Here is an 18,316-nt window from a genome sequence, read left to right as displayed (position 1 = left end):
ACCAAGGATGTGGGGCATTCCTACAGCCCACATGCCATAATCCCAGACATATATGGCACGTCTCTGATTTATTGGCCTTATTTATACTTTGTGGTCATATGCTATCATACAGTAATTGCGCTGCACATTTTCAACAATTCTCTGCTACCGTGTCTATTTTCTAATAGCTGATTAGTATCATTCAGAATTGAAACGCTGTGATGAAATACTTCTGGCCGCTTTCCTACGGCCATATTTCAAAACCCCAGGTATATGTAAATGCGTAGGCACATATATTTAACACGTATTTATTCAGAACAGCTAATAAAAAATTAAATACATTTGCATTTTTATTATCAGTCCTTTTAAAAAAGTTATTAAGAGTACTTAGAAAAACATATTGCACTAAGAATTCCTATTTGCACTCTTTGCATAAAGGTGTAAATAAAGGCAACTAATAAGCTACCCAGACACCCTTCTGAGCAAGTGGCTAAAAGCCAATCAATATTATGAGTTAATCCTCCCTGGATGCTCATTCAATTAAAGGTGTCAGTAATGCCTCATCTGATGTGGCCTCAATTAAATCCAACTATCTGATGGTGTGAAAACACAGGGGGCTAGAGCAACAGCAGCAACACCAGACAAATAGGCAGCCTTCGTGTGCCTGCTAATTACTACACCTGGTGCATATTACGGCTCGTGCACTGAACGCAGCAAGAGGTGCCTTTAATTTCTGCAATATCCGTGTGTGTGTGTGTGTGTGTGTGTGTGTGTGTGTGTGTGTGTGTGTGGTAAGATGCACTGATGGCTGATGGGAGAGCCCATCTGAACGTCAGTGAAAACAATAAGCATGTGTGCTTTTCATGCTTAAAAATTCTGATCTCAATTAAGTCATTTCACACAAAGAACCTTTTCTATGCATGTGTGGTTTTTAAGGCATTCTGAGAAAATAGGGTCGGATAAGCTACCAGCTTTCAAAAAGTCCTAGGAGCTCCCCATGAAAGAGTGAAATATAGCTTGGACAGTATGATACTAGATTTTCTACTATGGCCTATACCTATAATGCCATGATACACTTGTACCGCAGAATATCAAACTTGTAACTATTACTAAAGGACTGCACTACTAATGTGAGGGAAGATCGTGGGAGGGCATGTGGGGCGGGGGAGGGAGGAATCCTAGACCTACCAAGCTGCATCATGAAAAATAGTAACAACAGAAAGAAAGAACTTAAGAAGTCCTGGGAAAAGGACAAGACCATCACTTTCCAGTACCAAGCCTTATTTTTCAATTCTGTAGCTTTTAAATAATATGTATTAAAGTCAATGTTTAAATTCTGAGAAAAAAATCAGAGTATAATGTAAATATAACATTTCACTGAAAGGAGTTTGTACATATTTCTGGGCTCAACGTCTAAGAGAGTGAAGATAACCAGTCTCAAACAGAATAATTCTAACGCTTATGCCCTTAAAAAAAAAATCTCTGATGTATAGGAGGAACACCTTGTTTACATTCTGACCTATGTATCGGGTCAACGCAGCCACATGGCAAAGACAAACCACTTTCCACAGGTAGCCACAGGCTCCATATCCAGAACTGTCCACCACATTCCTATCGGCTGTGCCCCTAGCCTGTCCCTGGGCCCACACGTCCCGTCCCGACTCGGGCTCCTGAGGCAGACGTGTGGCCGAGAACTCTCCTGGGAGCTCTGTGAAAGCCAGGGTTAGCACGCATGAGTAAGGAGCCCTAGAAAGAAGAAATGTTAGCAGTGGCTGAAGGAAGAGCAATTGGCCAAACGGGGCTAAGACAAACAAACTCTTCAGCTCAACTACCTCTGTGAGCCCAGCCAAAGGCAGACTGAAATAGGAGCATGCCAGCAGCCAAATTTCATTCTGTCTTCTCAGTATGTGCTTGGTTCTTTCCCATCCATGTACATATTAAAACAAAAGCCAGAACTTTGACCAGTCTGCAGAGCAATTCAGGAATTTACTGCAGCGGATCAGAGGATAAAGGAAAGGGAGAAGATGGCGCCCCTTCCTCCCGCCAGCTTCTGCCTTCCCAGCCTTCTGCCCACCCTAGGGACATGAAGTGGATCTGCCTCAGTGAGCCAATAATCTTTCACCATGTAGAAAGGCTTGGCGCTGGGAACTCAGGCATGGCCCCAGCAGCCACTGCTGTGCAGTGACCCGGCGGAAAGTCGACTGAGCGGTGGAGGTGCTTCTATTAGCCAGCACCAAACAGCCTGGTCTCTCTGACAAGCTATTACTAAAACGAATTCCAAAGCCCAAACATAAATCATCCCTGTGGTTTTCATGGCATTATCTTCCACTGTGCTTGCTAAATGTTCACTTTGTGTCATGAGCTGTCCACTCAAACCACCCTTTGTGTTCCCCTAAGCCTCATTTCAGTGGCTTCAAAATATCAACGGGACACGGTGATGCAAATCATATTTCTTTTTCATTTCTGATTTTGTTGTTGTTGTTGTTATGGGCAACTCATGTTCCTGGAGAAAGAAAGGAGGAAATCCCGGAAGCAGAAGGAAGATGATGAAAAGGGCAAAAGGGAAAAAGACAGGGGTAAGTGGGAAAGGCGGGAAGAAAAGAGGAAAAACACCCACCCAGAGCAGGGTACACAGGGCCTCGCTTCTGTTTCCTGCTCCTCATGCTGCTGCTCAGCATCCCCCGCCCCCGACTCCCGCCCAGGCCTGGCCGTCCCCAAGCCACACGTGCAATCTGAATTTATCTAAAGTTGCTCACTAGATTTATAGAAACAGAATTCACTTTGCCTACTCTTCATCTACAAAAGACATGAGCCACTTTCTTTATTAGAACACATAGTCTGCTCTTTAAAAGAATTATTTGCAACATGAAATTTATTGTTACTACGCCAGCATTTTATGTTCTCCTTGAAGAATGTGCACCCCTGCCCATACTGCCCCTGAAATTTCAGTAACAATAGAGGTAGACCAGCCACATTCCATGCTAGCTCCGGTCCATTTCCCTGTCTTTAATTTTGGACAGCCTTTTGACCAATACTGACCAAGGGAATGTGGCAAACATGACATGGGTGTTCAAAAGGCAGCAGGAGTCTTGCAGCCTCTATCTTCATCCCCCTGAGGCTGTTCCAACCGTGGGACTAAGCTTGGCCTGGCTTCCCCGAGTCTGAAAGATTACGTGGAAAGAGGAACTCATTCGTCTCAGCACAGTGGGGCAACAATGGGCCACGGTAAAAGGGGCAGAAGAGATGCCAATGTAAGCCTCAGAATCATGACAAATAAATCATTGTTAAGCCACCAAGTTCTGATATGCTAAGTCATTGCTTCTTTCGCCTTCAATGTCTCATTTTCAGTAACAAATCCCATATATCAGAATTAGTGTTAAAATTCCCAAATTGAGGGACCAGTGATGTGGCTCAACAGATTGAGCTGCTGCAAAGCCAACATCTAATGTAATCACAGGTTTAAGTCCCTGCCACACCACTTCCGACTCTGCTCCCTGGTAATGGCCTGGGAAGGCAGTGGGAGATGGTCCAAATTTCTGGGCCCTTTCCAACCATGGGAGGAGAGACTCTACTAGGCTTTGCCCCAGGCACTGTGGCTATCTGGGGAGTGAGTCAGTGGATGGAAAAATCAAGTTTTCTCTTTGTGTCTCTCCCTCTCTCAGGAACTCTGCTTTTCAAATAAGTACATAAATTTAAAAAAAAAAATATCTAAAATTGGAAAACTCTGGACATCGATAACAAACACAACAGCAAAACTAATTTAGAAACACATAGGGTCACAACAGACTATGCCATTGACCCTATGTATGGTGTCCTTTGTCCTACAGCGAGGGAACATGACAGTCATGGTCCTTTAATTCCACAGCATGAAGCATGAACTGATGAAATACCAGAACACCAGAGCAAAGACTTCTCAAGGACCCCTAAAAGAGTGTAGTAACATTTGCTGGTTGTTAGCGGGTTAGCAAACATTGCATGAGGACTGGGCAGATGTGCTGGAGAATCTCAGACCCAGAGGAAGACTGTTAGGAATATTAAGCACGATCTGACAAACAGGCAAGACGCGAGGAGGGTGAGAAAACATACTCACAGCTTGCATGGCCGAACCTCGGGGAGGGTGGGGCTCTATGAGCAGCTGAGAGGGCGTCTGTCCAAAACTTCGGATTTGAGCTTCGATAGCCTGAAAAAGGCATGGGCACGTCGAAGGGTTAAGAGGTGCTAATTACAGGCAATAGAACCACAACTGTCACCTGCAAATGTCATTCCACACTTCTGGCTTATTTCATGTGCAAAGTCAACCTGTGTTTTCACAGAGGGGCTAAGCACCTGGCAAGGGCATTGTGGGTGAGGTCATCCTTCAATACCGTGGAAGCTGTTTCCATAAAAACCCTGCAAAGCTTTCTCATCTTGCCCGGTGATGTGAAACAGAAACCCACTATTACGATCAGAAAGGGTCCTCGTTGGCTTCGCCTCTGTTTTCTTGTGTTTGGTTTTCCTGTTTGCATCATCTCCAGTGACGAAAAGCTAATCTTTTACAGGTATAGAGAGAAAAAATTGCTTCTTTTGATGCTTGGCCCCAGTTCATCTTGGGAAGTAAAAAACAAGAGAGCAGCCTAGCACCTGTGCAAAGCCCTGGCGCTGTGTTACCTCTGCCATGGGAAGGCTGGTACTGGTGACAGTCTCTGAACCTCTGAGTCTAAATAACAAAGTCAAAGCCACATGCTGTCTCCAGGCATGAGATGGTTAAAACCAGATACCAAAAAAAACCATAAGGAACATTTGTGTGTGTGTGTGTGTGTGTGTGTGTGTGTGTATGTGTGCCTTTTTTTTTTTTTTTGCAAGAACTGTATACATACCTTATTGCAAAGCACACCCCACCATGGCCTCAGCTAGACACCCAGTACAGATAACCACTTCCCAACTACCACCAACACCCTCCCTGGAAACTGCCAGATGCTAGGAGCTATCTGTAACTATTTTGCTTACTCATTTATGCCTGTCCCCTTTTTACTAAAATATAAGATACATCAAAACAAGGATCTTGTGTATCTTCTTTCTTTACTGGTTGAATGATTCTCTAAGTTGGATAAACAGATAACTAACACAACATGTCCAAAGGCAGAGAAGGAAGCAAAGATATAAAAGCATAAAAGCTCCCCCAATAGCTCAGTAGTCTTAACTCCCTCGTGGGAGGGATAAAGAAAACTTCTCAAGTTCAGAAGAGATTACATGACCACCAAGTCATTTTTTCAATCCCTGAGACTGTATCTGTTTTTATATGCTCCATAGGGCCATCACACTGTAGGTAATTAATAGAGCATTAAAAAGAAAATATAATCCTTATGCAGTATTAATTTCCAGCTTTTACTTGATCATTTCAGTAATAATCTTTTATAAGGAATTGTAAGAAACAGAGATGGTGTCTACCTACTTATGTAGCTGACGATCTTTTTTTTTTTTTAAGATTTATTATTATTGGAAAGCCGGATATACAGAGAGGAGGAGAGAGAGAGAGGAAGATCTTCCATCTGATGTTTCACTCCCCAAGTGAGCCGCAACGGGCCAGTGCGCGCCAATCCAAAGCCAGGAACCAGGAACCTCTTCTGGGTCTCCCACATGGGTAGAGGGTACCAAGGCTTTGGGCCGTCCTCGACTGCTTTCCCAGGCCACAAGCAGGGAGCTGGATGGGAAGCGGAGCTGCCGGGATTAGAACCGGTGCCCATATGGGATCCCGGGGCGTTCAAGGCGAGGACTCTAGCCTCTAGCCCGTGCCGCTGGGCCCATAGATGATGATCTTAAGTGAAGCACAAAGCACTAACTGGTACTGATGTTTTTGCTGTTAACAAATGTACTTCTGATCCAGGAAGAGGGCAATCGTACTTGAACAGAAAAGAACACTCTGATGCACTCTATCCAGGAAACCTAAGGAATGCTCTATGACTAGCCGGGTAGCAGAGGCCAGGGAGGGTGTTTGAGAAAGCTGAGTTGGAAGCATAAATGGATTCTGAAGTCAGACCACGTTCACATTCTGCATCCATACCATTTACGGACTCTGATCTACAGTAAGCGCTTTTTCAAATACACACACACACACACACACACACACACACACACAATGTGAGAGTTGCATAGAGAGAAGGAGATATGGAACAAATGAGATCTTCCACCTGCAGGTTCATTCTTTTGATGGTCACAACAGCCAGGCTGGACCAGGCTGAAGCCAGGAGCTTCATCCAGGTCTCCCTGTTGGAGGCAGGAGCCCAAGCACCTGGGCCATCTTCTGCTCATTTTCCCATTAGCAGCGAGCTGGATATGAATGAAGCAAAGCAGCGGGACATGAACTGTTGCTCCAATGAGATGCTGCTACACCACAATGCTCGCCCGCAGGGTAAGTTATTTTCTTAAAAGATGTATTTATCTATTTGGAAGGCAGGATAATAGATGAAGAGAAAGAGAAAGAGAGAGATCTTCAATCCCTCCGCTTACTCCCCAGATGCCCAGCAGAGGCAGGAGCAGGTAGCAGGAAGCAAAGCACTGGAGCCATCAGCTGCTGCTCCTTGGAGCGCACAACGCAGGAGGCTAGACTGGAACAGCCAACTCTTGAGCCAAGCACTCCAAGTGGAGACTTACCACACTACACTACAATGCCTGACCCTCGAGTTACGTCATCTCTTTTCCTTTTCTCCCCTGTAAAATGTAGATGTTAATGTACCTACCTCACAGGACATATTAAGAATTTAATGATACATCTGTGTATAGATATGCATCTTGTAATGTTATACTAAAAATTGATTTATACATGACACAGCAAACTGCTTTGTACAGACCAGCCCCTCAATACGCAGTTAATAAATATCCATTGAGGGCTGCTAATAACAATATTCAAAACAATGAAAACTTATTTAATACTTCCTACTTGCCAGGAAATTTTAAAAATGAAATATCTTCTCATCTTTAACTGTGATACTGATACTTTGCCTATCAACTCTGTATAGCTAACAAGAAAAAGAACGTGCATCAAGTCCAAGGTCCTATGGTAATGACATGGCAGACTTGAACTTCGCACCTAAACAGCCTGATCTGAGCTCCCATGATCTCCAGCACCAAATCTTCCTGTCAGTTTGTCCGTTAGGAAGCAGGCCAGGAACTAGGCATAAGGCAAAGGACAGAAATCAAACCGGACCGATAACCACAGCAGCAAAATACATGAACCGATAATCTGATGAATCACTAAAGAGTACTATGTCACCATGGGCACTTGTTGTGATGGTGAAGTGGTGAAGAAAATGTGTTTAGACATGAGTAGCAGAGCAGTGTATTTGAGTAAGGGTTGATTTTATACTCAGAAGACTGGCCCTAGACGTTGGTAACACAAGGAGTCGACAGAAAGCCAGAAAGAGTGGGGCCAGGAACTGCAGAGCAGCAGCAAAGCCACAGTCTTTAGGGCCAACATCCCGCGTGGGTGCTGGTGCCAGCCTTGGGTACCATACTACAATACAGCTCCTTCCTAACATGCCTGGGAAAGCAGGGGAACTTGGGCCACCGTGATCCACATGCGAGACCTGCATGAAGCTCCCAGCTCCTGATATGACTATTTGGGAGAGTAAATCAGTGTGTAGAAGAACCCTTTCTCTGCAACTACTTTTCAAATAAATACATATGGAAAGAGAGAAGAGGAAGGACTAAAATAATTTCCCAAAATATTTAGATAGGGTAAAGATAATTTATGATTACATACCAATGACCATCTTGAAAAATAAAAGATATCCCCAAATAGCAAGCTCGAGCCAGGTTCCCCACACACCAAGAGGAAGCAGTCCTGGTATTTCCTGGGACACAACTTTGACTGAATTTTATGAATGAGGACTTTGCATTTCTTTTTAACAATGGTTATGGAAGTCAGCACCAGTCCCTCTGCTGGCTGCTTTCCCTGGTCCCTGCCCAGCATCACATGCCTTTTCCTAACTCAGAACAGGGGGAGTGGGTGGCAGAGAATACGGAACTGCAGCATTTGGTCTGTGGGGTCAGATGGCTCAGTGCTAATCCCGGCCTTGCCATTTTCTTGCTGTATCACTTAGGGCAGATAGTCTTTGTCTCTCCCATCTGTAAAACAGAAATAACTATAACAACACCTAGCTCACAGAATTGCTTGGAAAATTAGATTGCTAACACGTATAGTGTATTCAGTGCAGTGCCTCACACATGCAAAAGTGTTGCCTTGTTAGCTTTGGGACTCAGCGTGATCCTGATCTAACAGGGCTACGGCAGAGAAGGAACACAGTACTTTAGGAGAATCTGGGTCAGAGTTTCAAAAAATAAGGCAGGGCTAGAAACCCAGGGACAGAGAGATCTCTTTGGAGGTTTCTGGGAGTGGTCTAAAGCATCACACCTCAATCCTTCCACAAAGCTAGGGCTGAATATGTGAACCAGGTAGAGGCAAAACCACCAGACCCTAGATGATGACTGAGCAAGGATCTTCAAATCATTCATTACAATATACAACTCATTTATTATTTCTATTATTATTATTATCATTTTACTTGCATGTTTCAGAGAATAGTAGAACAATAAATAGGGAGAACCCATTTGACAGGAGAAAGATTATAAACCGTATGGTAAATCAGAGCCTAATAAGGTCTACGCTGTAAGAGATCAGAGGTATCCAACTGGGTGTCACTCATTTGAAAGAGAAATGTAACTCAATAGTTCTTGTTTTATCTTTCTTACTGTGCATGTGTGCATGCTTTTGAGTGGCAGAAATTATTTCTTTTTTCCAAATGAAGTCATTCATGATTTCCTAATACCTAAAAACATGGAGAGAGGGCCCTTTTACTTCAAAGACAGGTAACGCCATTCTCAATCAGCCCCCTGAGTAAGCAGCCTCTGAGGCAAGGAAGTCCTGAGGCTTGTGATTAAGTTCAAGGCACTGGCTGACCCCTGTGAAGGGGGCTGGCTTTGTGGTGTAGTCATGTAGCTGTGGGGCCGGCACGCCTTATGGACGCTGGTTAGTGTCCAAGCTACTCCACTTCGGATCCAGCTCTCTGCTGAAGACCTGGGAAAGCAGCAGACAAGAGACCAACTGTTTGGGACCTTGTTACCCAGATTGGAGACGCAGATGAAGCTCCTGGCTCCTGGTTTCAGCTTGCCCCAGCCCTGGCCATTGCACCCATTTGGTGAGTGAACCCGCAGAGGGAGGATAGCTGTGTCTCCCACTATCTCTGCAGGTCTTTAAATGAAATGAAGTGAATGAATGAATACAATATAAATAAGAAAATAAATCATTATTATAGATAAAAATATAATGCAATTGATCTTACATATAATATTTTGCACAGACATTACTGAAATTAAAAAGATATGGATGATGAGACAATTTTCAAAAAAGGGGAGTTTCTTCTTTCTATGGAGTTTTAAAGAGTTTACTATAACTGGCACATTGTCTATCACTTTGAGGAAAAGCCCTATTTGAAATCACAAACTCAATCATGGCCTCTTTATTCTATTTTAAAGACATAATAAAAACTATATTCTCTGTTACAGATTGAATAATGATCAATGTTCTTTCCAAATTCCCAAGGTTTCTTGAGTAGAATTCTTAGATACCTGCTTTATTCCTTGACTAACCTTTGAGTTGTTAGATAATAAAATACTATAAAAAAGGCTTTTTAAGTATGAAATTGAAGGAATATGATTGTAAAGGTAACAGCTGTGATCTTCAAACTGTATAGGCACAGGCCTGACATGACGGCTCAGTGGCTGAATCCTCCCGGCCTTGTGTGCATCGGGGTCCCATGTGGGTGTGGGTGTGTGTCCAGCTGCTCCACTTCCCATCCAGCTCCCTGCCTGTGGCCTGGGAAAGCAAAGGTCAAAGGAGTCTTGTTGTCACTGAAGACAACAGTTCTAATTTCTTCAGTTCCCATGCACCTGAGAGCTATGACAACACTCAGTGTCCTTTTCCAGCCATGCTTTAAGATTAATTCAGGGCCAGGCGCCATAGCCTAGTGATGAAAGTCCTTGTCTTGCACGTGCCAGGATCCCATATGGGTGTTGGTTTGTGTCCCAGCGGCCCTGCTTCCCATCCAGCTCCCTACTTGTGGCCTGGGAAAGTAGTTGAGAACAGCCCACAAGCTTTGAGATCCTGCACCCGCGTGGGAGACCCGGAAGAGGCTCCTGGCTCCTGGTTTCGAATTGGTCAGCTCAGCTCTGGCCATTGCAGCCATTTGGGGAGTGAATCAGTAGAAATACCTTTCTCTCTGTCTCTCCTCCTCTCTATGTATCTGACTTTCCAGTAAAAATAAATAAATCTTTAAAGAAAAATATTCATTTATTACCTTGAAACACAACAGAGAGATAGGAAGTGCACAGAGGGAGACAGAAAGAACAGATCTTCTAAGCTCTGGTTCACTCTTCAAATGGGCCCAGTGGGCAGGCTTGGGCCAGGCTGAGCCAGGCTCCAGAGAGAAACTCTGCTAAGGTCTCCCACATGGGAATCGGACTCTGTCTTCCACTACCTTTTCAGATGCATTATCACAAATTCAGACAAGAAGTGGGGTAGCTGGGACTAAGCTCAACAGTTGATATGCCAGTGCTGCCAGCAGTGCCTTAGCATACTGCACCACAACACCGACACCACAGCCAGTGATTCCTGAGGCCCAGTGAAAAATCCTGGGTGAGATGTATTGCAGGAAAGAAGCCCCTCACATACACCTGTTTATTACCTGCTCTTGACATTCCCATTCAACCCTCTGAATAGAGGGCTGGATAACGTAAAAACACAGCTGATGCTTGAGATCACAGGAACACATTCACCCACGTACCCCACCTAATGTAGTTTGCTTAAAAGGGTAGCTTACCTTCCTGCAGGCAACAAATAGGTGGGTTTTGTTTTTTTTAATCCAGTCTACTTGCCTACAGAGTTTTGGTCCCAGATGATCTCTTTAACAAAATTTCTTATCACATAAACTTTTTCTTACTGAATAGGGTAACAAGTCTCTATATACCCATGGACTAACTTCAATAATTATTAACTCATTTGAACTTGGGCTGTCTTAAAGAGGGAAGAGGATGTCAGTCCAGGCAACATGTCAACAGATTCACTGAAAGATTACAGTGTTCCTACCTTTAAGGGCATGTATGTTTTTAACTTCTATTGTAAGACTACAGGGAAAGTGGCAATATCTGGGGCTGACTTTGTGGTGAAGTGGGTAAAGCTGCCTCCTAGGACCCTGGCATTCCATGTGGCATAGCTTCAGATCCCAGCTGCTCTACTTGTAGTCCCCTCCCTGCTAATGCCTCGGAGAAAGCAGCAAGCATCAAGGCCTGGGCCGCTGTGCCCATGTGGGAGACCTGGATGAAACCTGCAGCTCCTGCCTTTGGTCTGGCACCGTCGTGGTCATTATCGACATTTGGGGAGTGAACCACTGGCCCGGAGATCTCTCTGTGTCTCTCCCTCTGTCTCTGTAATTCTGCCATTCAAATAAAACACCTTTTCCAAAAAGTCTTACAATGACCCAAAATACAAGCATTGACTGATAACCTTCATATTTTTTGCTAAGAGGTTGAACACAACCGAACTTGCAAGAGGATGCTCAATCCAGAAACTGCTAATGTAATTCTCCAATTTTTCTACAAGCCCCCTAGTCCGTCACTCCCGGTAGCACCTCAGCCGAGGGCTAAGAGTGCAGGCATTGGAGTCTGACTCCCTCAGTTTGCATCTCAGCATAATGCATATCAGCTGGGTGACCCCAGGAGAAGGACTCAACTTCCCGTGCCTTCAATTCCTCATCTAAACAGTGTGATCATAAACATGATATTTAACTCAATATTGTACAGCTTAAATGAGTTAATACAAAGCACACAGTAGGATGTCAGTTAAGAGTGTGATGTTGTTATTATATCAAAAGACATCCAGGGTCGGGCAATTACTGAATGAGGGTTATCAATCACTCATGATTAAGGTTAGTAAGACACTTGGGACAGGCATTCGATGCACTGGTTAAATCACTGCTCCGCATGCTCCCGATGCCTGCATCTCATCTCAGAGTTCCTTGGTTGAGCCCTGGCTACCCCACTTCTGGTCCAAGCTCCTGCTAATGCACACCCTGACAGGCAGCAGGTGTTGGCTCAAGTAACTGGGTCGCAGCTGTTCCTGTGGGAAACCCGGATGGAGCTCCAAGCTCTTGGCTCCTGCTTGGCCCAAGCCTCATAGAGTGGACCAGCAGATGGAAGGATTATCTATTTATTTCAAATTAAAAAAATAAAGATTAAAAAAAGTTAGTAATAGTAACCTAACTTGTGGGCACATTCCCTGCCTCTTCCATCTCATACTGTATGTGATACATGTTAAAGCTTTCAAGCTCTTATTTTATTTTTTATTCCTTTCTTTATTTCCTTTCAATCCTTCCTCCTAATTCTTCTTACTTTAAAGATTCATTTATTTATTTAAAAGGCAGAGTTACAGAGAGAGACAGGGAGAGAGAGAAAGAGACACCGAGAGAGAGATGGATGTTCTATATACTGGTTCACTCCACAAATGGCTATAGCAATCAAGACTGGCTCTGGAAAAAGCCAGGAGCCAAGAGCTTTTTCTGACTCTCCCACATGGATGGCAGGTGTTCAAGTACTTAGGCCATCTTCTGTTGCCTCCCCAGGCACAATAGCAGGAAGCTGGATTGGAAATGGAACAATCAGGACACAAATGTCAGTGTTGTAAGCAGTGGCTTAGCATACTGCCCCACAGCCAATGATTCCTGAGGCCCAATGAAAAATCCTGGGTGAAATGTATTGTAGGGAAAAAACAAACAACCAACCTCACATGAAGCTGAATATTGCCTGCTCTTTACTTTCCTTCACTTTCCGCAGGGGACACTGGTATGCAGGCGGTGGCCTACCCTGCAGTACCACAGCGTCAGCCTTCACCCCGCATTCCTAACTCAGTTCAGGCATCCTTCGGGAGACCTCGCTTGACTTCATCCACACTGGTGTTGTTCTTCCCTATTTGCACAGACTTCCACATTCAACTAATCCAGGGTTCTACTTATTAAGTTCTTGTCTTATTAATTGGACTGTACGTCTTCTTGAGGTCAGAATGTACCAAGTACTTCTGTACTTCCGCAGCTTGGTACAGAATAAGTGCTCAAAAAAAATTTTTTTAATTGAATTAATGGCCAAGCCAATTAACTAGACTCACCAGGCATGCAACTAAGAAATATATTATTACTGTGAAAACAATCAGCCAAATACAGAATACAACACTCTATTAAACTTTTCTACTAAAAAACATTTGCTTTACTATTTACATTCTTATTCATCGATTCCCAATTGTTTCTGTAAATACCCTGTTACTATTTTCTATAATAAAGTCTGAATTCAGCAGGGAGGAGGCATTCCAGATGTTAAAGTAACAAAGACTATGCAAATACTTTAAGACATTCCAGTAAAACCACGTATTTATATTTTATAAACAGCATCTCAAATATCACCTAGAGAATTTATTAATGGAATTCCAAATGCACATATTATAAAAATTTTCAATGGGCTGTACATCGTATTTTTTTTCATGCCAACTATTGCGTACTGCATGATTTTATAGCTATCCATGGGGAAAAATACTATATATACTGTGTATGTGTGTATATGTGTATAAATATGCATATGTATATAAAGAGAAATAAAATACAGATGCATATACATTAGATAGAAAAGGACAAATAAAAGTAATGAAAGTAGAAGGAAGTTTAGTGGCTTAGTGACAACGTAGTATTTGGCTTCACCAAGATTATTTTAGCCTCTCTGAATTAGGCTTTTTAATCTGAGGAAACAAGCGAAAATCAGCAAAACTCAGTGACCCACAATAAATGATGTAAAATTTTATTTTAAACGGGGTGAAGCTAAGAATTACTTACACACATGGATGCAATTAATCTGTACGTTGCTTTTTTGAAGCATACAACTCTAAAACTGTATTCACTCCCCACATCTTTATATCTGAAATCACCACAAAATCGAGGACCGGAAAATGAGAGCAAAATACTTGATTTTAAAATGCCATTTATCAATGTGCTAACATTTTCTAATTGTCAAAATTGCATTTTAAAACCTATCTCGTGTTAAAAATACATGTATATACTCATTTATTTATTTATTCATTTAAAGTAATCAATATGTTTTCACCAAATGTCACTCAAAAGCGTCAGGTAACTGGGAGACATACAGATGTCACAAAGATAAGAAGCACAGAAAGAACACAGAAAGGGTGGCTTGCTAAAAGAAATAAAACTGGCTTCAAAATAAGAATGTGTGATACGAAGCCAGAGGAGGATCTCTAGCAAAGGAAAGGCGCATTTTTATCAACACACATCATCAAGGAACATTATGGAAATCACTAAAATATGGAATAATCGCAGTTTTTGGAACAAAGTACAGGCTTTCTCACTGGTGTGCTTTAGCTGAGCCCCTACATTCCAGGCCCATGAAAGTGCAGCCCAGCACCGCCTCACTAGTCGCCAGTTCGCTAGCTGTCCCTCGCCTACAGCATAATCCCAACTGCCAGTCTGAGAGAAACCAGCTAGTCCGAGCAGACACCACCAACAGAAACAAACGTCACTCAATAATGCTCAGCAGCACTGCGCTCATGGAGAATTTCAAACAGTATCTCTGTCTAGAACACTGATGTGCTCATTCAAAACACCTCCATCTCTGGCTACTGGAAATGAGTAGATAAAGCAGCCTGCCTAGAAAAATAAAGTGGAAGGTCTTCAAAGAAGTTGCCAGTGGCCAGAGGCAAACATAGCAAAAGAAAAAAAAAAAGGCAGTGAAACGCCCTTGCAAGAAAAAAATTAAAAATCAACATTGGACAGGAGAGGTCATCTACTGCATGAAGGAGGTTAAATTATTTCTCCAAACCCAACAAATATGTTCAAACTGTGTTACGAGAAAGAAGCAGTCGTTTGTTCAACCATTCATTTCGTAAGAACCACCTGATCCATTTTCTCTACAGTATTCGTGAGCATCCCCGTGCGATGACATTCAGTGACGACGTATGCCTTGACTTCAACAAGCTCAGAGAATGGACAAAGACACACATTTTCTCTCTCTTCCCTCGCTCCCTCTTCCCCAAGCTTACACAGAACTGGCAGGGCTGGGGAGGTAAGAAGGCAGACTTACTGTTACAGCACAGCTTGAGAACACATCGTTAAAAAAAAAAAAAATCTGTATTTGAACAGAGTGTCTCAAACACTAGCAGAATTTTATCTGCTGCTTTGCATTCACAATGGAAACTAAAACCAGTGATTTGATTCCAAGGTAGCCATCTCACCTTGTTAGAAACAAACAGAAAAATATTATTCTATGTATTTTGAAATTTCATTCAGACTTTTCAAGCCTATGTAGTGTTGTAACCTTCATCTTTCTCGAAGTTACTACCTACTTAAAAATTGAGAAAACATTGTTCAAAGGCTTATTTGAGGTTACACATTCCTGAGGCCTGACTGCGGCCATGAGCATCAGAGAATTCCGCAGAATTTCTTAGGCAGTTGATAAGGGGGGGAGGAATCATAAAACTATTAAAACTTTGCTTTTTGTCTTGGAAGCATAACTTGGCGACACCTACCTAAGAAGTCTGCAACAGGCATAAGAATTGACCAGAATACAAAACAAGCTTTCCTGACGGCACTGAAGCTCAGTTAATTGAGTCAGGGAAACGGATTATTGTGGTTTTGATGTACAAGAAAGTCTGGCATAATTTTATAGCATTTTTAATGTAGGTTTTCAATTAAAACTGTACTAATCCTTACTGTTTATTTGGCTTTTCATCATACAGTTCCTGCCCTGCACTGTGTCAAAAGTGCCATCTGTGGAACACACGTCTGGCCAGGGATGCTTCAGGATTGTTTCTGAAACATTCTCAACTGTGGGCTGTATGAAATCCTAACTCACGTTTAACGCTTCTAATGCACTGTGGCGGTGCAGCCCCCTGATCATGTTGTCTTGCTCTTAAATTTCACGGCAGTTACCACCAAGTGCCAGGCCCCACCTGCTTTAAAACAAGTCTAACAAACCACTCCCCCAACTATTTAGCAAATGTTAACAATGCTATAAATACCGATTGTGTTTATGCTTTCTGAAAGATTCACTGCGGCCCTGGGTTCTGCAGCAGTGTTGGAGCCCAAACGAGCTGCTGACTCCCACCACCAGAGTGATGGGATCCTAAGCCAAAAATGCTTTTCCTTGGATAAGATATCTGATTTGCTACTGCTGTCGTGAAACAGGGGTCACGTAAACTTAAACACTGCTGCTGCTCTTTTTGGAAAACAGACCTTCTCAGAGTGATTATGAGTTGCTAAAACAGCATTTGGAAGGATAAATCTGGAAGAGGGAAAACCAACCACTGACACTAAACACAACTTAGGGAAAACTTTCAGGCCTTCAACTTTCATGTTACAAGATCCATTGTATATAATTCTTTAAACTGAGCAGGGCCATGGCTCTCCTTTCACACACCCCCATCCTTCCACATAAATAAAACGGAGTTCCATTTTCAAAAGGAAATTGATAACTTTAGTTGACGTCTGAATCCACCTATAAACAGAAAACAACACAGTATTTGCTCCAAAAGGAAAGGAGACGATCCTGCTTGGCAGCGGAAACCTACGGATGCCAAAGAGCGAGATACAGCAGCCCAGACAGCACTGCTCACATTAAAGTGGCTCTGCGGGAACATCCCCCAGTCTCCTTCAGCCTTGGGACCCCCACTGCAGCTCCCCACCTCCAGGCACGGTCCCGGCCTCTGCCCAGCTGCTCTCACCATACTCCGGCAGCTCTGAACTGCCGATTCTCTACTTCCCCCTTTATCAAAACCTGTCACTGGATCCTACTCACAGACAGCTAAATGACTGAAAAGGACTTAAAAAAAAAAGATTTATAATCAAATAAATGATTTCTAATGGCAGAGTTTCAAGCATTAGTAAAGGTTGATGAATTCTGTGGCAAGGACTTTTTTTCTACATATGTGGAACCACATCAAATAGGAACTGCTAACTGCTACAGCGTGGCTTTAGCATATGACTTTGGTTAACAAAGCCTAAATTTGGGGTCAAGTCTTTCCATGCTTTTAGTTTATACTTCTGTATTAGTTGAAAAGAAATTTTTAAATTAACCATGGCTTTGAAAAATGAGTTTCTAAAGTCCCCAGTATAACTAGCTATTGCACACATATATGCACACACAATCCAGAGATGTAGAATTCACAAGTCTCAAGCCCAAAGCCTTCTTGCCTTACAAAGATAGTGAGAACCACAATTACAGGTGTTACGTCTACGATATTGCTCTCTGCCCCTAAAAGCGTGGAGTTTTTTTCTGTTCCCCCTTTAATATGATGGGGAAAATGAAGACATAAACTCCAATTGCTGAAAAAGTATGATAAATCTCTCAAAACCCGGTGTGTTAAATAGCTGTAATCCTAGGAGATTGGAGATGCTCTGATTTCTGAGCAAAATTAAAGGGTAACAAATTCTGATTTTTTCATCCCTATCGAAGCAACACGCAGATCACTCCTGTAGTACAAAGTCACTGCACTGGCAACAATAAATGTTGGGAGCATGGCCAAATCCCAGACAGACATTGTTACAGGCCTCCCAGCAGCCCCCAAAAAAGTTAGCATCCTTATGTTAACATATGCCACTCGTTTAGATTTTTCTGGCAGAGGTTTCTTTCTCCCCTCCGAAGGTTAGAAAGAGCTGAAGTCAGCTCCTTCCCCCAGCCCCCTAAATCCTGTTTTTAAAGAGAAAAACTCTTCAGAAGACAGAATAGCAAATGGAAGAATCCCAGGATCTCACCGGCCAAAGATGACGACTATAAACATTTTGGGGTCCCTTACGCCAGACTCTTCCTTGTGCATCTGTATGCTGTAGGTTTCATAAGAGGATCTGCTTTTCACTATAACACGGCAAATATATGCTCATAACAAAAGTTATAGATCTACTTGGATAGATCTATATTATATATATAAAATATTCCGCTATATGGATTTCCTAGTATTTATTTAAGAACTGGATTTTTTAAAATATTAAGAACAGCTATTACAATTGTACATTGCTTTGCATGCTTGAACAAATGTTCCTTGGTTACGATTCTAATAGAGTAGGAACATTCGAAAAGTTGATACAGATTGGAATAAAGAGTTAATCTATTCTCATCCTCTTCAGCTATGACACTGCCTATTCCCTCCCATCCTCATGAACACTAGGAACTATTTTTAAATCCAGATGATCCAATATGCAAAATGCTACTATGGTTTCTACTGAATGTCACTGTGAGCACACAGATGGGCTGTACTGTC

General features: G+C 42.7%; 1 protein-coding gene across 3 annotated transcripts in view; it reads right to left on the bottom strand.

The window, feature by feature from the left end:
- Positions 1-18,316, bottom strand: part of LRBA (LPS responsive beige-like anchor protein) — a 609,418-nt gene that overhangs the window by 48,671 nt on the left and 542,431 nt on the right. For all 3 annotated transcript variants that reach the window (XM_058666763.1, XM_058666762.1, XM_058666764.1), the window contains exon 49: positions 4,070-4,159. In XM_058666763.1, coding sequence (XP_058522746.1) covers positions 4,070-4,159 — 90 coding nt within the window. The remainder of the gene's footprint in view (positions 1-4,069; positions 4,160-18,316) is intronic.

Source organism: Ochotona princeps, chromosome 7 (genome assembly GCF_030435755.1).
Source record: "Ochotona princeps isolate mOchPri1 chromosome 7, mOchPri1.hap1, whole genome shotgun sequence".
Lineage (NCBI taxonomy): Eukaryota > Metazoa > Chordata > Mammalia > Lagomorpha > Ochotonidae > Ochotona > Ochotona princeps.
The sequence above is the reverse complement of the archived record's forward strand: the minus strand, read 5'-3'. Positions and strand labels throughout refer to the sequence as shown.